The following is a 24,853-nucleotide window of genomic DNA, read 5'->3' as shown; positions in this document are numbered from 1 at the left end:
AGTATCAACAGTGACAACAACAACAATAATAATAATAATAATAATAATAATACATTTTGTAGGGTCGGATTTACAAAACAAAATACACATCTACTATTTCCGACTGTCCCTGAAGGCAACATCTGCCCACTCATAAACATTATGGGCGGCAGTGATTGGTCAAAGTTGAGCCGTGTCAACGTGATGCGTCTTCATACTCCCACATACTACTTGACAGCTCCACAACATTGCGCTCGCTGGAGCGAGTCTCACCTGGCTGCAACTTTCGCTCTGTGCGCCTGGAGTTTTTTTTTTTTTTCGGATGAGACCTGGAGGAGAGATGGCTTCTCGGGAGACTTTTAAGGACTTGGAGTGCAATTCGTCCGAGGAGGACAGTAACCGCGCGGCCTTGGCAGAGGGGACGGCAGAGGAAAAGACATCTCCGGTGGTGCGTCGGCATCACCCGTTCAGCGTGGAGGCGCTCATGTCCGGGAGGAAGACGGACGGCCGCAGCGGAGCGTCAACCTGCTGTAAACCGGAGGGAGGTTCGGTGGCGGTGTCCCCCACAGGGTTAAACTCTCTGTATCTGAGTCGAGAGACGTGCAGTCCCCCCGGGGGGAGCCGAAAGAGCATAACGGCTGCGCCTTCGTCGCCGGTAAAATCCGAGGCATCAGAGTCAGAGGACTGCGCACCTTGGGTCACCAACGGCGCGTTTTCCACACAGCCGCGTAAGTTTATCACACACTGTTAAGCGTTATGAAACTTGTCCGATTTTCTAGATTATTTTATCAGCGTGGCTTTTTCCTCAGATACTATCATGCAGTCTACAACGTCTAGGCCTTTAAGTTTGAACGAATAAAAAAAGGCTGAACATGGGACATTTTTTCATTTTTTTCTTCTCTTAAAGTTTTTTTGTTTACCAGAAGATGATTCTCCACAAGCTGTGCTGCAATAATGTCTCCTGTCGAACAAAGTTAAAGAAAGGAAAGGCGAAAAGCCAATCAAGCCAGGGAGCTATGCAAAGTGAACTGATTACTTTAAATCAGTCAGATATTCATTATAGTGGGGATTAAATATGTGGTGGCCTATTAATGAAATGTGTAAAGTAAAGCCAACTGATCAGTACAGACCCATAAGAAGGGCACTCAAAATCCACAATAGATTAACAGGATTCTCTGAAAGATAGATGAATACATTTAAAAATAAAATCCTCGTTCTAAAATCTCGACTGCTCCCTCTACCAGGTCATATCAGTCCAGGCTGTCAGCTGAGGAAACACAAGACCAACCGAAAGCCCCGCACTCCATTCACCACGTCTCAGCTCCTGGCCCTGGAGAGGAAGTTCAGGCAGAAGCAGTACCTGTCCATCGCCGAGCGTGCCGAGTTCTCCTCTTCCTTGACCCTGACAGAGACCCAGGTGAAGATCTGGTTCCAGAATCGCCGGGCAAAAGCCAAGAGGCTCCAGGAGGCCGAGCTGGAGAAACTCAAGATGGCTGCTGATGCCAAGACGGCGGCAGTGGCTGCCGCTGCTGCTGGAGCTTTACACCCTGGCTTTACATTACCGCTGTCGCTGGGCACCATGTCACTGTACGGACAGTCATACTCTGCCTATCACCACCACCACAGACCCATACTGCCCATTTCACCTTTAGGACTGTATGCTGGTCCTCTGGGCTACAGCATGTACCACTTGTCATAAAAATGGAAATCTTTTTGACGTTGGTGAAATGCGTTTCAGTACATTTCCCAGGATTCCCAAAAATGGACACAGAGGATGTGTGGCTGACATTTAAAAAAATCAGTGTTTATATCTACTGCACAAGGAGTGCTTGAATCAACTTTCCGAGCACTTCAAGTCAAATTAGAAAATCTATTTTTTTCCCACAGTGAGGATAAAAAAAAAAAAATATTAAAAAAACTTGCCCCTTTGGACTGCCTGTTTACATGACTTGTCTATGTGAGGAGGGGTGTAACTGTCCAGCTGTTTATAGTCTTCTCTTGTTTATTGCAATAATTGAGCTGGGCAAGTTTTTGCACTGGGCACAATAATAGAGTACAACTTTTTCACCAACGCCTTTTTACTCATCAGACAGTGCCTCATGTTGAAAAGGGCCTTAATATCAAGACACTTTGTAGACGTCTATGGGTAAATGAGTGTTTCAGCAACTCAGGCCAAATAAAACATATCACTGAAGCATTCTTTTAATTTCCATCCTACAAAAGTGTCTTGAAATTTTTGTAAAAATTCAGGTTTGTGGTGTCGTCAAGACAGCAAGGTTTAACCTTCAGTTTACTCATCACAATGAAAAATCTACACCATTGCAATTACAGCTTTGTTCATGTTTTATCTATCATAGGCAATAAAAACATTTTCAGCTTCCCATCAGTTTCTTTATAGAGTGTAGACATATTTATTCTCTTTGAATAATGTTGTATATTTATGATATACTATGGTACAAATTGTCTGACCAAAATTGTATTTATATTATTCCTCTTCCTGAACGTCCCTTTGAAAGGGCCTACATTATGCTATGCAGTTTTTCCACCGAAGTTTTACCATTCAAATGAACAAAACAATTAAAGCTTTTCAGACTGTTTCCTTTAAATAAATGACATTTAATTTTATGTATGAAAATAAAGGAGCAATATGTAAACATGTGCAGCCACATTCACTGAAGACCTTCCAAAAAAGTCATATTTTAAGTAATTTACCATTAAAACCAAGCAGCTGTTTTGCATTTTTTTTTTCTTCGTGTTCAGCCCTGTGCAGAGACAGCAGCCCTTTGTGCATGTGCATGTCAACGTGCATATGTGTGCGTTTGTGTGGTTTAATGTCTTGTCTGTGTTTCCCATTAGACAGTGGTCAGTTCAAGGCAATGTTTGTCAAACCATAAATGATATCCATAAATTATCCAACTTCACAGATAGTTCCCGTTATTACTGAGCTGTTGTTTTACCGCACTGGTCAAACTTTTTTTTTTTTTTTCTTTTCAAAGTTGAGCTACACTTTTATAATGATGCTTTGTTTATACAGAAATACATTCTGTTGTCATTCTGGCAATCATTATCTCAGTATTTATGACCATATTCAAGTTTCACTAACAGTTACGACAGTAGCGTGAGAACTAACAACAGCATTTATCTCTCTAATAGGTGGGTGGGTTGACAGTTGGGGATAAACAATCTGAAACTATTGTCTGTCCTTTTAATTTCTGTTTTAATTTTCATGTTTCTAAAACGCAACAGCAACAAGCTGTAACATTTACTGTTTATTTAACTGGTTCCATAACAATCTTTCAGTTTTCTTTGTAGGTGGAGTTAATTAGCAGTACTTTCATATATTTATTATTAGCTTGATCGGTTACTAACAACAAACTTGTTAGAGGGATCATCTATTTGTTTCTGCTCTCATTTTCATCAGAATCAAGTTCCTCCTGCTTCATTAAACTTAACATTAATGACAACTGTTGATTAAGGTGTGAATTAGCAGAATTCTACCAGACCACTGCAGCTTAGAGTCAGTTTTCAACGGGCCTCGGGGTGAGTTTGGTGGCGTGCGGGGACGTTAAAAGGTGCCTGTGCTTTGTTGCAATTATAAGAGCGGCTTACAACTTCCGTGTGACTTTGATGTGATGAGGAAATCGTTTATAAGCAGCAGCGTATTTATGAGGTTCCCCTTTAATCAGAACAAGGCAGAGAGACCAGGCAGGCAGGCAGGCGGGCAGGCAAGGGGAGTAGTTTACATTGGCAAGCAATCAGCCTAATGAAGTGCAGATTGGCAGGAGTGGCTCAGTTGTGAAACATCAAGTTAGTGCTACTTGCTGGAGGGGTGTTGTGTTTCAAGTGGTGAATTCAATAAATTCTCAGTCGTTTTGTTTGGAGGGTTGTCATTAGCACTGGGGATCTTTATTTGTCATTGTTAGTTGCTGGTGATCTGACAGTGATTGGGCATGGTTGTGGTTTTGTATGTTTCCTAAGAACAACATGTGACTGAGCACTTCTCCATCTGCAAGTCATGTGCTTGGCTCCTACCTCCTCTAGTGGCTGTTTGTGATATAACATCATGGGGGAAAACTCAGCACCATGTGAGTAAAATTAGCTTGAGTGTATCAAGGTGGGCTACAAAACACAAAACTCCTCTCCTTCAACAGTCTCTTAAACTGTGAGCTAAAGAAATAAATGCATATTACAAACCAAAGATGAACACTAACTAGCTTTTGTTTTACAGTGCAGATCAGTAGTATACAGTAAACTGTAGCTCCAGATTTCCATTCACTATTTTGCAGAGTCACATTTATGACATTCCAACTACAAGACATCTATAGAGAAAATCTGACAAGATACTAGAAGAAATATGACTGGATCTTGTGATTGTACAAGCTTTAATATATGAGTCGAGAATTTTTTAGAATTCAATCTTTTGTGTCCTGTTTAGGCTCTTATCTATAAAAACATGAAGAAAAAAAGTAAGGGAGTCAGTCATTGTAGAAAAGAAAAAAATATTTGTTAAATTTACTCCTAAATGTACGCACTAAAAGGAAAAAGAAACACAAATAGGCTTGTAGATATATATATATAACTACATGTAACCTGTTTGTACATAGTTTAGCATAGGGGTATATGTTTTGTGGATTTCCACCAGGTTGGTCATTATATTTACTTGTGATCTACTCACTTACTGTCGACAATGTAGCATCATTCTATTTTTAGTATTTAGGGCTGTTTAGACGCTGTTTATGACGTAGCTGTGATGTAACATCCTCCTTTGTCCTTATTTCTACAGACACGTCAGCATAAGCCTCTAGCCACTGTCTGAGTAAGAGCGCCAAGCTGGGAACGCGCTGCAGTTCTGAGGAGCTGCCTGTTGAAGCCTTTGTGTGTTCCTTTTGCCTCTTAGTGCCTGCTTGTTTGCACAAATTGAGCATTTTAAAATATTTTTAATCTTCTCCGCATTGAACAGCTCCCCTCCTGTTTTTTTTTGTGCTTTGCTGACCTGTTTGTGAAGCCGACTCTTCTACTTTTCTTTCTGTGTTGATTCCTTACCCATACCACATGCATAAATAATTAGTTAAAAGGTAAATTTTGCTACGCTGCTCTGTGAAATTTCACAAAGGTACAATGAACATAATAGATGCACAAATAAATACTGAATTCACTACTTTGATGGAACCAAATAAAAGTCATTATTGCCTCAGGGAAGCTGGGAGGGGAGGGGGGAGATGGATTCCTGAGGTGGGGCTGCATCTTACAATCAGGAAGATGCTCCTAAAATTGAATGATCACACCTATGACCTCAGTTACAGGACTCTGTCACCCCATCAGAGCACCAGAGAATTTTACAGAAATCTGCTGTGGGAGGCATCGCTCAGGGGGAACCAAGTCAATTCAAGTCAGACTCTCCTCATCTTTTTTAAATACATAAAACAACTGACTTAATGAGAGGCCATTTACCCTCATAAAATTCTCCTCAGCTTCAAAAATATGGTGTTCAGCTCACCAACAGTAAAGTCTTAGAACATAAAAGGAAACAGAAGATGTTTATAATGCTTTGCCACAATAGCACAGATGCATTTTTGTCAGCATCATTAAAATACCAGGACCAGCAGTTCACAGTTGACTGAACAGCCATGAATGTTTGAGAAATGCAAATTTGCATGCCGCAATATATTCTCACTTGTCAAATGTAATTTCTTCTCTCTGTCTTTCAGAATACAGACTAACAATTAGCCGTCTCTACAGCTGATGATTTGTTCTCTTTTAAACTTGTTTACAGATACTAATGAAGCCTTGGGCAGCACCTCCCAGAAACAGAGAGAAACCCCCTGTGAGATTCCATGTACAGACTGGGACAAGATGAACAAGAATTCTGCTGTCGGGGTGTGTTTGTGTGTGTGTGTGGTCTTTGGAGATGTCCCTTGAGAGCCACATAGTAGCTGATGTAAGGAAAGTGCCCAGAGCAGGCCAGTGGAAGAGGAGGACAGCCAAAGCTTCTGAAGATTATGCTTGGACACACACACTCACTCAAATGATGGCCTTGTTTAACTTTCTGTCTCACCAACACAAAAGTAAATTCAAAGACACACAGAGCATAAACATGGTGGAAACTTTACCAGTTATTTGTTTTCTTATTTTGGCTTTGTGCTTTACATTTCCATCTTCTTCAAGACATAAAATATTTACTCAGCTGTAATTTAGAACTAGCTGACTCAATAATTTACATCTTTAAAATACAACTGCGGTCTCTCTGAAATAATGAGTACACAGAATCTTTAAAATCTTTAAAATGGATTAGCACACATGAATAGGAAATACATGGACTTATAGACAGCTTGATTGCAACATACATCATTCCACTCCGAATTATTGATTCATTAATGCATTCTGGTCTTAACTGGCTTAAACCAATACATGTTTGTCACAAGGAGACAACATTCATTGAGAACACAAAAGGTTCAGAGCTGTATCAATTCCTCATTTTTGCAGACTTTAGACTCCAAAATGCTCATCCTTGTTCTTAAAGGAGAGGGTTGGATGCTGTTTAATTTGGTTCTTGATATTGTTTCACGTACTGAATGTTTTACCAAAGCAGCACATCTAAAGACTATGTTTGAATTGCAGTAAAATCTCCTTACTAAATGAGACGCATATTTTTAGATAAGGTATTTTGTCTTTCTCTGTGGGAGTTCCTGCTTATTTCTATGTCCTGCTTGTAACTAATTGCGTAACGAGAAATACTGAGACTGAAGCACAATCAGACTTTGAATGGAACATGCACACACACACAAAGATTAGATGATTTGCCAGTCTGATGATTAGTTAAAAAAGGCATCTCTCAATTTGTTAATGAACAGTCACTGTGATGAAATTACTTATTCAACAGGGAACATCGACAAACACACTAATGCGGCTTATAGACAAGAAGGATACACACTTTACCTTGTTCACAGCCATGCTTAAATGCATCTCTCCGCTATCAAACCTCAAAGAGGCTTCTGAAAGCACTGATAAATGGCAATTTATATCACTTACACTGTGCCTTTGACGTCATGAATAAGCTGTTAATGCAAATGTGATGCTCGCTGATCTGAACCCAGAGGCCCCTCAGCTAATCGTTGGCCCACTTGATGTAACACTTGTACGAGAAGCTAAGAGACTGATGCTGATTTCTAGGTTTGATTGATTTTGAAATGTCTTTGCATAAAATGTCGAGTGGCTGTGGTAAAGTGGTTAAGCTTTTATATTTTGAGGGCGGACGCATAATCCTGCGGCTGCTCCAAAATGAAATCGTGGGGGAAAACACTACAGCGCAGCAGCTCGCTGGCATTTTGTTGATCATTCTAGACATGTGGTACATCAGCAGAATACAATTGAAAAAAATAATGCTGTCAAAAACAAACATCAGCCAAACTATGCCAGTGTAGAGATCTGAGACAAAACAATTACTGTGGAGCTCTGCAAATAGACAGTGGGACAAAAAGAGTGGGATGAGAGACACTGACATTTTGTAACGGTACTCTGAATCTAACAGATACACAGTAAGTGCACTGATTGGGTGAATCCTGCTCAAAGCCATTATCCTTGACTAAGTCAATACTTACAGTAAAGGAGAATGTGATGTGGACTGGAAAAGAATCATTAAGACGCCTATATAACATTATTGCAGGGTCACAGTCTGTCAACCCATTAAGCCACCCACACTTAAAAAAAAAAAAAAAAAAATCAGCTGCCTCAGATTAGGAGACATCCTTCATGGGGTATTAACCAACTCCAACTTTTTTCAAATGCATAAATCAATTCAGCTGTTTAATGAGAGTGATGTAACCTTCATAACATTCTCCACTGCTGTAAAAAGACTGAGTGACTTCAGTTGGACCACTAAGAGTAAACGTGCTGGAAATTTAAATTGTACAGAGAGGACAAAAAGCGATGTTTATATTCTAATGCAGTAAATGCCCAACAATTGCACAGATGCAGCAGATGGAAAGACAAGCAGAATGGGAGAGACAGATTCCTTTGAAAGGCAGTGTGGATGAAGTTGCCTTTTTTATCCAGTAGGTGTCACTATAGCAACAAAGTTCAGGAGTCGCCTCCTTGAGCATCAATGAAACCGAACCAAGCAGCCAGAGACAATCCCAAAACAGGCTGCTTTAATTTGGCTGCTGTTCTTAAAATAGAGCAAAAAGAGAATGAATGAAATTTTACTTGTCAATGGTCTAAAAAAAGACCCAGAGATCTTCTCTGAGTTAAACCAGCTCATATCTGTTGAGTGTGTGCTTAGCCTGAGATGTTATGGTGAACAGTGGGTTGAGAAGAAGTCTTTAAAGATGCAAATGATGCTGCATAGGGAGAATAAAACACACTGATATATTTATAAACTCCCATATTGTTCCAACACCTGTTTACACAGCAGAATACCTCTGTACAAGTGTTTGCAGGAGTGTGTGCATGTATGTGGCTGAGGGAATGCTTTATGCATCCTTAAGTATCTTGAAGGGTGGGTGGGTGGGTGGGTGTGTGTGTGCGTGTGTGTGTGTAAGAGGGAGAGAGTTTGAGTGCCTCTACTTTTGTGTCTCTGACATCCTGCAACCATTTAACCTTCACTATTTTATAGGAGAAGACAGAGGAGTTGAGTTGTCACAGATTGAGTTTGCCATATGTGCTACCACAATTACACACACAGGCAGATACATGCGCACACCGAAGCACCTTTTTTACATCACAAATTAATGTTATAGAGATAGAGACTGACATTACAGTGCAAAGAAAGAGCTAGCTACACACACACACACACATCGTCTCTTCCTGTCACTGTCTAACACAAACTCACACACATATACTTATTGTTGTCACTGTGCTGTTGCTTCATCTTCTCTTCCACTGCCTCGCTCCCAGTCACAGGCGCAGCACTAATATGAGCTGATTAGCTTTTGACATACACGTTTCAAGGAGTGCAGTGAACATAAAAATCATAATTCAACAAGTCTGTAAAAAACGCTATTCAAATAATGACGCTTAAGCCCTTACGCACATTAAAGCCTTCAGAAATCAACTGCCAGTTGGAGTCAGGTACACTGACATTCCATCAGGTAGATTTTCAATCGAGTTTTGAGCCCTGTGATTTGCAGGCTGTTGAAGCCATATGATGTGTGAGAACATTGCCGTGGAATAAATGCTATTAATAGATTCACATGTATAATTTTATGCGATTGTTTCCTGTGTTTCTCCCTGTCTCGCTCATTAGGAAGGATTATGCACATGGATCTGCACAGGTCCTAAAGGGCGGCGGGTGGCACAGGTGATAAGTGTGTGTGTTGTAGCATACAAGAATAGAAAAGGATTAAAGGGTTGCGTATGAGAGAAGGTATGACTACATTTCCTCATTTTGTTTTGGAATTTAGTTGATATAAAACAAAAACCGACACAAACATTGCTCCATTTATGCATGAAATGTAATTTTACTGTTCTGACTCAATATTTTATGTACATGTGTTTGTGTGTATGAAGGAGAATAAAGAGTTCAAGAATACGTCTGAGTCTATGTGTCTGCACTCTTAAAACATGGCAAAATGAGGACTGCGTTGTTGCTCTTTTCTGAAAGAAAGAAATCAATTTCTACCCAGTATAGACAGAAGAAATTATTACAATGACACATGACAACACATGACTATATATTGTTTTGAGATGGACTTGCATGTGAATCCACTAAGGCCTAAAAGCTCTATGTGGTAATTTTGATCCGTTTTGTTGACGATCCAATGGGTGTAACAAAGAATTTAGCTCACCATCAGGTTGGCTGTTCAATCAGTGATAGACTAGACAGTACAACACTAAAAGTGTCTTTTTCAATAACAAACATACTTTTTTTTTAACCATTTGGCATGTGTTTCCTGATCCACTGTGCCTTGTAAGCACCAGGCAGCACACACTTGTTTATTGTCAAGTGTCACCATAAGTCCAACAGACTGCAGCTGTGAATTCTGACCTTCTGTCCAGGATGCCACGACTGTGCCAAGTCATCACATAGCGCTACAAATCTGTGTGTGTGTGCCAGCGAGAGAGAGAGTGTGTTTCAATACATGCGTGCTTGCATTTTTGCCTGTGCCCCTGTGCAACCACACGCCTGTATGTATTTGGCTGCATGTGCTGGTCTGCAAAGCATTAGGAGATTTTTATCAACCCTCAAACGTGGTAGTGGTGATTCTTGAATTTGAAATGGCTTGTGGGGGTGTAGTTTAGTGGCTGCTCTGGGTTCTGCAGGTCATTGTGTTTACAGACACAAAGAGGGCAAGCACATCAAGAGAAAACAGGCCACATTACGGTGACTTTCATGTTGCAATAAAGCCAGCAAAAATTGTGCATGCAACACACGCACTCCTTGATGCACAGGACAATCCTCATTATATATTCACTGACTTACCCCTCACACATATATAAATACACGCAAGCTCACATACAATTTCACATATTTTATTAGAGATTACATTGGGGGATAGTTCCCAGTGGAACCATTCTAATGTCACAAACGAGCACAAATCTTCTTGTGCACAGAATTTGAAATAAATAATATTTAATAAAGAGCACTGGCAGAATGGTGATAATAAATTGATTTTCTTCCTGATATATAGTATCTCATCTGAACATACAGTAAGAAGACACACATTCAGTCTTTCCTGGACATCCTATTATCTCGAGAGGAGACGTATGATGATAGCCTTTTTCATGATAACCCTTTCTGCCTCTGGGTCTTTCCTGCCCTGGTGAATGGGGGATTCAGACGCTCAAAGTAAAGTGGCACCACCAGTAAGAAATTAAAAAAAAAAAAGAAGGATGAAGGCTGAACTGATGAGCATGTAGAGATAAAGATGACTGAAGGAGCCCGAAATAGAATAATAAGAATTTTAATAGAAAGGAAAAACAGTGCCCATGATGCAATACTTGTATAAGATGTGGGTGTGTGTGGGGTGGTGCCGAAAGGGATGAAGCAATGAAAAGTGGTAAATTGTGGAAATATATAAATATTGACAGAGCACACAAATCTGAATGGTATTGGAGAAGAGGGTTTGATGGATAGCTTCTCCTCCAGGGTCACTGCTCGTGTGGACAAATGACTCAAAGCTGGCCTTTGTTGCTTTTTTCCTTTGATAAATAAGATTGCATTGTGTATTCTAAGTTGTAGTGTGGCATTTACTAAGGCTTGCTTTTATTTTGTAGCGATATCATCTCGTGGAACAGCATGGTAATTGTTTTTTTCTCTTTACTTGGGGGCAGAATAACTCTGAAAAACATTGACTCCAGTGTATTATTGCTTTAAACAGTTGCTACAATTGACGCTTTTGCCAAAAAAAAATTACACTAATTACACATCCAGGAGATGATGATATTAAGGCCAAAATTCACTCTCCTGTATGGACTGTAGTATTATAGACTGTAATATTTGGGAGATACACACATAGGCGCAGAAAACAGTCAGAACACATACTACTGTACATGTCTGTGGGTTTTTGCATCCAGCTGTGTGAGTACAATAACCTAAGGGATTTCATTAGCCACATTTCCTCGCATTGGGTCAGATGCCCTTGCGTGGATGGATGCATATGACTCATAGGAAGGAGGGAAGACCTTCCACATTGATGCCTCTGAGAAGCAAATACAGCAGGAGGATCTGGCTGTCAGTCAGCATCCTACACATCGTGCATCCCTAAGAGTCAGCAGAACTCTCCACTGCTGTGTCACATTAAAGGCAAGATGACCTGAGGGCGGCGGCTGCTTGCTTTGTCAGTCTAACAAAGCCCATTTGGCCCTTTTCATACCATTGCAAGGCAATTTGCTGTGTGTGACCTTTCGAAGGGCAATGTAACATGACAAGAGCTGTTAACATCTGAAGAGCACCTAGGGGTTTCTGAAGATATAGGCCATTCTTACAGTTTTAGAGTTTCTCTATTTGTCATCTTTAAAATAGACTTACCGCTTCCCTTTTCTGTGCTTTAATCTTTGCTGTCTATGAGGTTTTATTTATTTGGGCAAGCAGATTTACCCTTGCCTGCACCCATTTGATAATTTCATGGCTTACAGTGGTGTCACTTTCTCTGGAAAGAGAGGAGGAAAACTCCACACCAGAGAAAACTGTCAATACGAATCAGGAGGTGGGATGCAGTTATGGCATTAACATAACTACTCTTGCTCCTCCACATACAAGTCACATCTTAGATGCAAATTAACATAAACAAGACAAACTCACCATCTAGCAGATACATTTACAGTTTGATCCAGTTGAGATAATAATGCTTGTTGGCCTCCAGCATTACTGGGTGCCGGTGGGTGACAACATGTTGCATGACTAACATCACGTCTTGCAAAATAAGTAAACGGAATGGCACAAAATGTACTAGGATGAGTGAATACAATGTGTAGCCCCCATCCTCCCAATGTTCCCGAAGAAGAATAAGCAGTTATAGGTGTACAAGTATGGATGGAAAAATATGTGTGCATGTACGGATATCTGAATATTATCTCATACAGCGTATGTCACTGCTGCACATCACATTCCAAAACTACTACTATAAACAGCCTCCACTCTTCTGGGAAGGCTTTCAACAAGACTCTGCAGCCTGGCTGTCATATGGTGCCGTATAGTGTTGATACACAGATGGATGGACAGATGGATGAATGGATGGGTGGTTTAAAGAACTGCAGGAGCGTGTGCAGGGGACAACAATGATGGTGAGACATGGTGACATGAAGGCCCTGACTGGCACAAGTCCCCACCACAGAGGCAGTCAACTTATCCCTCCCACTCCAAACAAATGGAGGGAAATCTCTACAAATTCAGTTTAAAATAGCTACTATAAATAAATAATTCTAAAGAGTATTTTTTTTCCTTCAATATTAAAGAAGAGTGAAATCTTATCTTGCACGATCTGTTGCTCTTTGCATACAAGTGTGTGTGAGAGTGTATGTGAATATTTATTATGTCTGTGAATGCATGCGCCTCTGTGCTCAATTATGGACGCAAGCGTGCACACTTACATTCCTTTTTGTTTGGATACCCAGTTGGCCCGTGCACGTGTGTGTCTGTGTGGCAGCTAGCTTAAGTACCGCTGCTCCTGAGGATGTCAGTGAACTGGCTAGCCTCTGGGGTTTAGTTTCCACTCTACATGCTGTGAACGTTGTTCTATTCTAGGAACTTGCCTAAAAACAGAGAGGAACACAGTTGTGGCACTTTCTGACACTCCTACCTCTGGTGCAGCTGCTGTTTAGTATCGGACAGGGAGGGCAGGAGGCAGCTAAAGAGAGACAAGAGGAGGGACAGAAAGGATGAAAGAGGGAGAGGCTGATGCCCTGAAGGCATTTATTCAGCCAGCCAACAATACATTAACATAACCAGCTGGCAAGTCAGGCAATCAACTAGCCAACCTGTCAGTTATCCATCAATCCGAAAAGAAAGCTAGCACAGTAAACAACTATCCATTCTGCCAAAGCACAACGGAACTGAGTTGTTGAGAGGCGACAGGCTAGGACTTTGACTGTGGCAGGTGTGTGCTTCACTTTCATACGGCCCCCTGACCTGGGAATGCTAATGGGAAGTGGCAAGACAGGAGGTGTGAAAGAGGTGGCAGAGTGGTTGAAGGGAACATGCCTCAGCTTTATGAGGTAAATGGAAAACAGACACAGATGTAGGGTTGTATTAGGTGTGAATCACCAAACAGGCACTGGTTTGTATGTCTCTGTGTGCTGTGTATTTTGTATTTTGTGTGTGTGGTGGTGGGGGCGGGGGTCATTGCTGCAGTGTTAGTACTGCGCTTTCAAGACATTATTTGGCAGCTACCATTGAAGTGTGTTTCCTTTGGATTTTCTGTCCGTGAAGTCAGAGTTACTCTAGGTGGCGCTCTTTGACTGCTAGCAATGGTGGGCATTGCTGCTCACGCTAAATATCGAGCTCTTGTTCTGTTTACGTCATTTATGTGCTGCTAAAGCTGCAAGTACGATAAAACACATCACTTTGTCTTTCTACTTGACACTGCTTGCTTAGAGCAACCAATATAAAAGCTTTCATTAACTGAGTGTACTGAATGTCGAAGCGCTGTTGTGTTATTAAGCTTGGCAACAGAGACTGGCAAAGCAGATCTTTATTTAAATGAGAAGATTTATTCTCAGTCATCTTTTTGCTCTTTCCTCTCCCTAAAGTGACTAAAGCCGGTCCAGGGAGAGGAAATGACAAAACTACTGAAGGACAGAACAAATCAAACATGAGGAAATGACCGGGGTGCAAAACAAAACTTGACAGAAAGCTACCTCAGAGAGCTTCAAAACAAATTTTCTTGCTGGAAGAGCTGAAGACAACATTTAGGGGCTGTGTGCTTGTGACGGTGCACAGCTTTTGCGAAAAATAATGCAGAGTGATTTCTACTAACAATCGAATTATGTTCTATTCAAAAGAAAAAGATGAAGTTTTAGAATTTGGTTCAGAGTTTTATAATTAATTCAGCTCTAACTGTCATTGCAAACGGGGGAACGCTGCATCTTCAGAAATATGAATATGTTTATGGATAGGGACACACACACACACACACACACGATTATACCAAACCAGTTCGGTGAAGAGAAAAATAATCTGCTGTACGCTCATGAATATCTCAAGAATAAACCATATGCCAGTCTCCATTTCATTTGAATATTATGCCATCAGACTGTGAATCAGTACTGTTTTGTCTCTTTCTCCCTTCATCTTCCCTCACACGCTGACACACACAGATGTAGACATGTGTACATATACCTTCAAAGTGACAAAATGTAAGACGTAATCTGGATGTTTGAGTGCCAGCACTGAGACAAAGAAATATACACCTCCAAAACTTCTCAGTGATTGTGGCAGGTACATGACAGAGGCTGCTGACACAGCGTCCCCGTCTCAGCTGTGGCATATAGATTAGCCTGGAGCTAATTAAGTAGAAATGGTGTGAGGAGAATGAGCTTTTTATCTCAGCCTTACTGTGGAAAGCTCTGCAGCCAATACAATGACACATCTGAGGTCAGCACAGTGGTTGGGGAAATGGTAATCTAACTTAGAAACATACAGGGGAATAATTTTAGTCTCAGATATCTGTCTAAAGTTATTAGGGATTTAGTTTGGCAGTATCGTTGCCCAGGTTACCTCCCAATAACTCATTTTTTATCAATTTCTGTCCCCATAATTGAACCCTAATGGCACAATGATTCATGACTTTCAAAATGAGTGTGTATCAAAGCGCATGCAGATTTCGTTACAGTTGCAGACAATTTTGTTTATTCTGTGTCCTTCTTCCGCTATGATTAATTGCAGAGAAGAGTCCAGTTGTAAACAGAAGCACAGACTCTATGATATATCCCCCTGAGTTATTTATTTTCATATGCGCATCTAAAAGGAGATTTTTTTCTTTTTATTTAGTTTCAAGTTGCATGCAAGGGATCTACAAAATGTGGCCTTACTTTTGGAAGCCATTTATTTTCTCAGTATGATAATTATACTATGTGTGCCAGTGTTTGTCCTACAACCAAAGGTGTTAACATTTTTGGCCCAACATGTATCACAATTATATGCATCTACTTGCTTATCATGGCAATATCATACTCTCAACAGTTCTTTCTCTTTAAGTCAAAGGGGCGATATGCAAGTATTTTAGTTTAAAACATTACAAAATTAACTAAGATTATCAACAGAATGTGAAGAAAGTGCATTTCCTCGTTTCTTGTGATAGAGCTTGACACCTTAACGTTCTGGTAATATGCAGCCCCCCTATTTGTTTGGAGTATGAACTTGACAGCTGGCCAGTTCTTACACATGGTCCCTTTAAAGATCCATCTTCACTTCCATGTGATGCAACAGTTATCAGTATAAGCATGAAGACACACATAATCACTATTATACTGATTTTAAGTGTGATCTGCACATCCGGTGATAAGACCAAGATAGAAAAAGTTTGTTCTAATCTGTAACAGTTACTGCACTCAGGAGATAAAAATCAAAAGAGTTATATGCAAATCTCTTGACTCCAATCACATACAGTTGTTGCACAGAAAAGCCAGATAAACATGATTATCTAGCACATTTTTATTTTTCGGTCCCAATACCTTTATCTCATCTTAGCTTTTTGGCCACACATGATCTAATACCTAATGACTTGTTTATTACCAGCTGATGCTCCTTTCTACAATCTGCCATTCACAGACTGCCCTCACACTAGCAATTAACTCTAATTGCTCTCCTTCTTCAAACAAAATATTTCAATGCCTGGTGCTTTGATATCCTATTCTGACTACAAATGTGATGTGAGTCTCTCACTTCTTCCCAGCCTGTCATGCGAGATAATAGAAAATCACATGGATGTAATGGGTGGGGGAATTAATCCACTTTTTCTTTTGTGAATTAAAATTTAGGGAGAAGTCTGTCCACAGCTGTGCGCCTTTTATTAATGTAACAGACCAAGCTAACCCCAGCATCTGTCTTATGTTGCATAACAGTCTGATAATTGGATGGTGAACCCCGTGAACTCTGTAATTAACTGAAATTTCAAAGCAAGGTGACACAGAAGACCAATCTGATTATTTCATTATCAATATTTCGACTACCCTAAGAACATATTAGCCCCAAATCCTGATGACAGTTTGACAATAACAGCCTGTTAGCATTTGTCTCTATTTCAACTAATTACCTTTCCTCATCACACAAATAAACTGACTTACCTTCTTTTCAATCCTTTTACAGTAAACAAACCCAGTGGTCGCATATTTTGTAACCATACTTTATAGTCAGCAGTGATTAGAGCTGTAATGACTTGTAAGCTAATCGATAGGTAGAAAATTGACCAAATGTTCTGGTAAATGATCTATAATTTCAGTCATTTTACAAGCAAAAATGTCCAACATTGCCTGGTTCAAGCTTCTCAAATGATGACAAATGACAATCTTTGTCATATAAGACAGTAAATGAAATATCTAAAGGTTTTGGACTGTTAGACAAAACATAAATACTGAAGACATCACTTTTGGTTCTGACAATTTATAAATACCATTTAAAAAATATTTTTTAACATTTAATAGGCCAAACAATTAGTCGAGAAAATCTGCAGATTAATCGATAATGAAAATAATAGGTAGTTGCAGCCTTCTATTTAGCAATAAATTTGGCCATCTGACTGGCTCAAAGAGAGAAAGGTTTCAAGATAAAGAATAAAAAAAGAAAGAATAAAGCCAGGAAGAAAGAAAATAATGACACGTTTCAGTCTCCCCGTCATTTCCCAACGACTGACGGATTGTTTTTCGAATTTTTGCCCACCACGAACAGATCCACAGAGACGCTCAGATAATTGGAAAGAAAAGAGTGGTATTTAATTAAATGGTTACTTGGCTCCGCTGTGTATTATATCAATCAGAACGTTCATGTGCAGAGAGTGAAAGCTGCCTTCCACTGTACTGAGCAGCACCAGTGGAGGCAGAAGCATTTTGACAGGAGGGAATCGTGCTAGAACAGACAGATATGTTATAAACTAGCAGTATTTATTTTTCTCAGAGCGTCTTTTCAAGCTCATTGTTAATAAAACATTCCTGGTCCACAACATAACATGGGGACAATTTATGCAAGCTTTACCATTACACTGCATTGCCTACCGCAGACATAAACTGACCTCAATAGCCTCAAGTAATGATTTTGTTTATACACCCCTGGCTTTATGTGGAGCATAATATAGACACTATAAATTCCCATTTCATTTTATTGATCCATTCACTTTACAGGCTACACTAAATGAGAATGGATTTCATACCATTTTTACACAGCTATACCGTGAAGAGGTGCATTGTTTCCAGTTGATATGGCTGAACTTTGCAGTAGGTCTGTGCTGATGACTACTTGATAGGCTCCATGGTCTCTTTATGGTCCCTAGGCTGTGAGGTTTCTCCCCTGACTTGGCTAGTAAGGTTGACTACACTACCCCCCTCGCTGCCACCTTGACCATTAGTAGACACCGTTAAAGTCAATTTTTAAATCGACTGCACATCAGCATTTAGGTGTAAGTTCGCTCTTTTCCAAGTGAGTCTTGGCTTGACTGCTGCCACATTAATAACCTAATAAAAATGAGAGACTTACATTTGTCTCCTTCCTTCCTGGGCTGATAATAAGGGTCCCCCTTATAATAGAAAGACAAAGACAGAGAAAGTCCCTAATGAGTCACTCCTCTCTCAAGATAACAAGGGCTCTTTCCTCTGAATACACAGGGGCATACAGGAAAAGAGGTTATTACAGATATGTAGAGACCTTAAATGACAATTTAACCAATTCTGAGCTGTTAGCTGTTTTTTTAACACAACTTCATTAAAAAAAAGACAACAACCAAAATGGCAACAATTTAAATGTTCTTATGTGACCATAAAGTTTTTTTGTGAAAAAAAAAAATAAATAAAAAAAATAAATAAATAATTTATAAGTATGAAATGTAGTGGAAAAATTGGAAATACATATAAATATATATATAATATATAGTACAGTGCTTGTTTAAATGTTACTTTTCACAAGTGCACATTTAAGCCACAGCTCAGACTAAGCAACATAGCCCAGACATCCTTCTACTCCAAGTCCTCCTGTTTGATCCTAAGGCATTCTTGGGCCAGATGGGAAACATAATATCTCCAGTGGGTTCTGTTTCTTCCACAGGGTCAGGAAAGACATCCAGAAGGTGTCCTGATCAGACTCCAGAACCACCTTAACCAGCTCCTTTCAACTGAAGCCTTTAGGATGTCTGAGCTCTTCACCCTGTCTCTGTGTGAGCCTCGCCACACTGTGAGGAAAACGTTTTTTTCCTTGTATCTCCAATCTCATTATTTCAAGCAGTACTTAAAACTCATGACTGTAGGTCAGGTGAGGTAAATCGACCGGTAAAATAAGAGCTTCCCCTTTAGGCTCAGGCTCCTTATCACCGTGGTTAACAGTTTGCAGTACGGCTGATAACGCACAGTTGCTCTCATGCTTCATCTCATGCTTCATCTTACCATCACGTCCTCTAAACAGGTAATTCTATTTTTATTGGCCATACTAGGGGCATGACCAAAGGAACGGCAGTGTCAGACTGTCCGTCTGTCCACCACTTTGTTCCAGTATGCAATATGCAAAAAGAATACTACCAACATGCAACAAAGGTCCCCCAGCTGGGAGCTGAACCATCAATGTTGCTATTATGTATGTAATGTATTATGCATCTTCACCATTAGGCTACCAGGACATTCTATCTTGAAAGTTTTTACAGACATTCACGTCTCCCTTAACTCCCTTAACTCAGATAAAAATTTGAAATGTGTCCAGTTCTTTGGTTTATGACTAAATGACCACAAAACTATTCACATTCCCATCAGCCTCATCTGTACTCCTGCTACCATTGGGGGTATGTATACATGAACACATTCCACACGTGCACCTGACTGGGTGGAGGTGTCCTGCCTTATGTTACAGAATCTGCCAAAACAGTTCAATATTAAGTCAATGTAAACTAAATGCTGACCAGGCTACACAAAAATATGCATGATACACGAGATGTTAAAAAAGTTTAACATCACTGGAAGAAGTTTCACACAACTGATACTTAATCGCACGAAATAAGAGAAGGTTTCTAATCTGTCTGTGACTGACTTGAACACCTACTGTTACTCATTTGCATAATACTGTCAAGTTAAACCTGAAGTGCTTTGCTGCACTGGCAGAAATCATTTAAAGTATGTGGGAGACGTTTGGCGTTCTCAGGCATGAGCTGCTCCATTAGAGGCAAGGATGAAAGTCCTCACTTTCCTTCACGTAGTGTATGTCTGTATATACACTTCACGTTTACACTTGCATTGTATTTATGCGACGGCCATAACATTCTACTGAATATCTTAGCGACAAAGTAGAATTTCCAGTGTAAACTAAGTGTCGTACATATAAAACAATGCAGAGGACTGTTCTTTATAGTAGGGTTGTATTAAGGCCAGGTCAGTGGTAGAGCAAAACACTTTTCACCCCTGCCTCCTACAGCATGTACTGCAAGCCCAGTTGAGGAAAATCAATAAGTGAAACAGAAAAATGGAGGAAAAAAAACCCAGGAGACATAAGAAGTACTCCATCATCAGTAGAATGGCCGTACAGCTGAGTCTGAGAATGAAGAGTTCTCCATTCAAGATGTCCTTATCTATCTGTAAGATTTAAAAGATACTTCGCCAAGTGAATATAGTTTCTTAAATGTGCAGCCAGAACAGCAGACAGCTTGCTGGTGGATCACTTGAAATCATTAATGGGATTTTTTTTTTTCCTCAAGTTGGTGTTAACAAGGTAAAAATATGCACAGTAACATAGTTTCTCAAGTGTTCTCAATTACTCCATGTACAATGAAATGAAAAACAGTTTTAGTTTTAGAACTTCACGAAAGATTGTGTGACCTGGTGTTTGTGTGTGAGTCTATGAGAAAGAAACACAGTGGACTGTAAGGAACATGTTCTGTATACACTCATTAATCTTTGTTTTGTTTTTCTAAGAAACTACACAGATATTCATGGAAAACTTTGTCCGAAACTGTGAATTAGCCCCCTAAATTAAACACATCTGTGTTTGCAGGTTTGAAGCCTACGTGCAGTCATTTAACAGCACATAACCATACAAAAAACTGTGCATTATTACAAAGAATGAGATGAGACGGAGGATTTCCTTTGTCTTTGGAGATTTGGAAAGATTAGTCTCTCTGGGTGTGTTTAATCTTCTAATGCAGCCTAGTTCGTGCAGCAGGGTCTGCCACATAGGCCAAATCACCTAGCACCTAGCACCTGCACCAGATGTACTTTATTTCATCCATCAGCTTTATTTACTTAATGTGCTGATGTTTGATAAATTGAGGTTTAGGAGCGGTGGTAAGTATTGCACGCCTCTGTTAAAGGCCACAATCACGACCCAGCTCTCAGGTTTTCTCAAGCCAACATGCAGCCTAAGAAACAGTCTGAAACATGACCTCCTGTTAAAATGATCAATTTTACACTAACAAAGACGTCTGGCTCGTTGTTTCCTTATTTTAAGACTTCATGCTAAGCAAAGCTAACAAACTGATGCCAGCAGCTTCATATTTACTGTATAGACATGAAAGTGGCATCAATCTTCTCATCCAACGTTTGGCTAGAAAGCAAATAAGTCGAATCTCTGTTTTGCAAAGAACAGTCAACCTTGGTGTGATGGCTTCATGTCACTGATTGATCGGGTGTGATCTCACTCAAATGGATGGTATGTTAATACAGCCCAACTTTATTCGCTCTTCTCAAAATAAAAATGGATGTCACTGACACCACTGCTCCCAGGTGAATAGCTTTGGTCTCACATCAAAGTACTTGCAGAAACACATCGGTATGTGTGCACGAACACTCATCAATACGTGCGACAGTTTCTGCTGAAGACTAAATGCCTGGCTGGCCTCAGTTTGAGGTGTTCTTTTTTTCTGATTGGGTTTTTTCACTTGCTCTGGAAAAGCCCCAGGGTTTACACAAACACCTTGCTGATCACTCTGCTCTATGTTTACAAGGCAGGAAGATTTTTTTCAGCGACAGGCCCCTTTTGATCCCACAGGTATTTTCAGTACTGTGGGCTGGAAGCACATCTAAGTAGCAAAAATAGAGGATGTGCCACTGGTTTCTGCTGCTGTCATTACTTTAATGGTTTTTTTTTATTGTCTAGAATCTTCTCTCAGCATGCAGTCAAGCTGCATTCATCAATATCATCAACTTGGGTTGACTTTGATGTTCATTCTCTTTCATATTTCATTCTTTTAAAGCACTTGTTGATAGATTCATCTTGTGTACTTCATTAAAAGTCATCAAAATGTCATTTTCTATCTGGCTACAGCTCTCAGTCTCTGAAGATAATTAGGCTTATTTTAGAATACATGTATCCATCGTGTTTCTTACTGCTTTAGTCGGATCTCTTGCAATAAGCAGCAGTGCTGTCTCTATTAGTGTATAGCAGTACACTTGCTGCTGTCAGCCCCCCATTGTGCCACATGCACATTTTTACAAAATTTACAGAATATTCTACAGCTACTCAACCGGGGCTGAGGGTTTAATCTTGGTGTCTGTACTAAAAATAGCAGCTGTTGATGAATATGCATTACACCAATGTGGCATTTTATGCTGGAAGGTATTCACATAATCTCAATCTGTCCCTCTGAATTGACATACACATATTCCTTGATGGCAGTGGCAGTTTAATGGTTGGAGGACCAGGCTTGTGATCGTAAAGTCTGCCCGTCCACATCCAAGGGACAAATGTTTTGGTAGAGCTGCTCAGCGGGGAAACATTATGCTAATGTGCTACTTTAACAAACCCAACACCTCCAACACACAGGTGTGTGCAAATGTGTGCAACTTTTCCACCGACATCTAGCCAACTAGTAAATTCCAGTCACTTTACAAAATCTCTGATCCAATTTGTGTTCAAGCTCAACTGTTACAAACAAACCAAGAATAAATATGAAGTGACAGGGACTGACAGAAAATTCATTCATTGCACAGTTTCACTGCCTGCTTCATCTGCGCTACACGGACCCACATGGGGAAATCAAAATGTTAATTAATTTATATACGTCACAAAATCCTGTAGTAGCTATGCTTTTACACCACCAGAGTTTTTACACTGAAGCAAACAGGCAGAACAGACCAGAAACCATATAACCCATGTGAAACAGGTTCATTTTGAAAAAGAGAGAGAAAAAAAATCAGTGCAGCTTCAAAACCCTTGCCTTATTTTAACTTCACAACACTTTAGTAAGTGACCATGAGATTTGGGGATTTAAGAAGTTAATCACACAGTGACATAACCACTGCACACAATGCCCTGATTGGTGCTGCTTCAGAGATCAGTTACTTCTTGGTGGATGTTTGTGAGACGAACATCTTGTGGCAATAATTAATTTAGGCCAGATCCTTCTTCTTTGAGGCTATCATCCTGCGTCATAGCATATTCCCATCCCCTTTCACTTAAACAAAAATGGATGGTGAAATAGTCTTTCTTGTGAATGCAACACTGTTTCTACTCATTATGAAATTGTGAAGCGTTACCACTTAATGCGTTCACTGGTCTCACTAGCTCAACATCATTTTAAATGCTTACATTTGTTTTTTCAAAGCCGTGACCTTTCATGTGGGAAGCAGTAATTCATTTCCAGCAACTCTGCCAAAAAACTGTGCCGATGCAAATAAGAGAAAAACAGGCTGTGAGTCAGATAAAGGCCAAATATAATGATGCAGTAAGAAATATAGAATGCTTCATTTGGAGATAATAAACTGGCTTTTTGTACAGAAAACTGCAGAGTGCACGCTGGAACAAGTGTCTGGTAAGTTTCATAGGGTTTCAAGAGGGTTTCATGGCGCTCGTCACCTTGTCAGAACATGTATTTATGAGCAGAAGAGCACAGAGCATGTCTCTTAAAAACCAAGAGGCTGGATTCACTGTGACGCAGGGGGTGTATCTTTAAACAACTGAAGGCAATATGTGCCATACAATTTTAAGTAAAATACCGGACTTTAGCCTTCATGTATGGTGAACCTGAATGATAAAATTAAAAGTTTGTTCCATGGTATTACTCACACACACACACAAGTACACAGCATCACTACTTTCTAAACTTATTTCTCTTCTTTGTAAGGACCATTGTAAAGACTGTTTTGTGAAGCACTGTCTAAATATTACTTGTGCTAATTACAAGTTACTGTACCTGTCTTTATATTATTTTATTATACTTCTAACAACACCAGTAATTACTATAATTACAATATCATAAAGTGCCATGCTTATTTTTCATTAGATTGTAGCTTCACATTCAAATACACACACACACACACACACACACTAAGATCAGGTATTCACTGCAGGAAATCTCTCTTGCTCAGCATGACAGGTTCTTCTTTTTTTCTGACATAAGGGAAGCCGTTCTTCACCTGCTAAGTACTTCTCTACCTTGGTGATGAAAATCATTGCAGTGTAACAAAAACATTTTGCCATGCACTTGTTCATAGAGTTTCTATTGTTAGCCAGGAAAGAAAGCATTTTGTGAAGGCATTTTTTGTGGCTACGCTGCTAAAAGGTTGTTAGGTGGCTAATATGTACCTGTCAGGACATTGTTAAATAAATTTTATGATCATGAAGATTTATAATTAGCTGTGTGGGTTTTTGGAATGGTAGCCATGGTGATTCTGAGTGGTTGCTAAGTGGTGCAAACAAAAATGATATGGCTGCTCGGCTATACTGTGTTTGGAGGGACTTCTATACGGGATCCTGGTTTACCTGGTTTTTACCAGTTTACCAGCTTTATAGATCTGTTTCTGACACTATCACTGTTACACCATCTACATTTAGTGTTGCACTATTTTTTTTTTTTTTTTTGCAGTTAACCACATCTGAAAAATTTGAGTGAAAATACAGGCTTTGTTGCACCATCTATCTGATTTTCTGCCACCCCCTTGTTTCTTATTTTGTCCCTTCCATAGCCAAAAGAGCTCAACTGCTACTTAAGAAAAGTTACTAATTACTTGCATGTTTCATCAGTTTTAAATGTCCCCAAGAAATTTCTACTGAGTTGTGACTTAGTTTTGTCGCTCTGACCTGAAGTCTTTAAGATGTTTGTCTAGATTTACAGTGTGGTTATTTACGCCGCACATACCTTGTCAAATTAGTGAATGTGGTTTAAAATTTGATTCACTATTTCTTTTTAATGTGACACATACAGAACTGTGCGAAAGTTTTGGGCACCTTAGATGTTTAGACTCCTATCCATCACATGCTGTACCATCAGGGAGGTGTCTGATCAGTCCCAAATTCATTCTACTGCATGACAACAACCCC

At 39.8% G+C, this 24,853-nt stretch overlaps 1 protein-coding gene across 1 annotated transcript; it reads left to right on the top strand.

Moving 5' to 3' along the window:
- Positions 1–225: 225 nt before the first annotated feature.
- On the top strand, positions 226–2,900 carry msx2b (muscle segment homeobox 2b). Its single transcript, XM_041052479.1, has 2 exons — positions 226–707; positions 1,224–2,900. The coding sequence occupies exons 1-2, from the start codon at positions 302–304 to the stop codon at positions 1,676–1,678; spliced, it is 861 nt and encodes a 286-aa protein (XP_040908413.1). The 5' UTR covers positions 226–301; the 3' UTR covers positions 1,679–2,900.
- Positions 2,901–24,853: the final 21,953 nt, after the last annotated feature.

The sequence above is a fragment of the Toxotes jaculatrix genome, chromosome 12 (genome assembly GCF_017976425.1).
Source record: "Toxotes jaculatrix isolate fToxJac2 chromosome 12, fToxJac2.pri, whole genome shotgun sequence".
Taxonomy (NCBI): domain Eukaryota; kingdom Metazoa; phylum Chordata; class Actinopteri; family Toxotidae; genus Toxotes; species Toxotes jaculatrix.
The sequence above is the reverse complement of the archived record's forward strand: the minus strand, read 5'-3'. Positions and strand labels throughout refer to the sequence as shown.

What these genes read in the sequence shown, in the direction of transcription:
- msx2b (XM_041052479.1), top strand. Translation starts at nt 302, where the DNA reads ATGAGACCTGGAGGAGAGATGGCTTCTCGGGAGACTTTTAAGGACTTG. An exon ending in CGCGTTTTCCACACAGCCGC is followed by an intron (nt 708 to 1,223) that starts GTAAGTTTATCA and finishes TCCCTCTACCAG; the next exon opens with GTCATATCAGTCCAGGCTGT.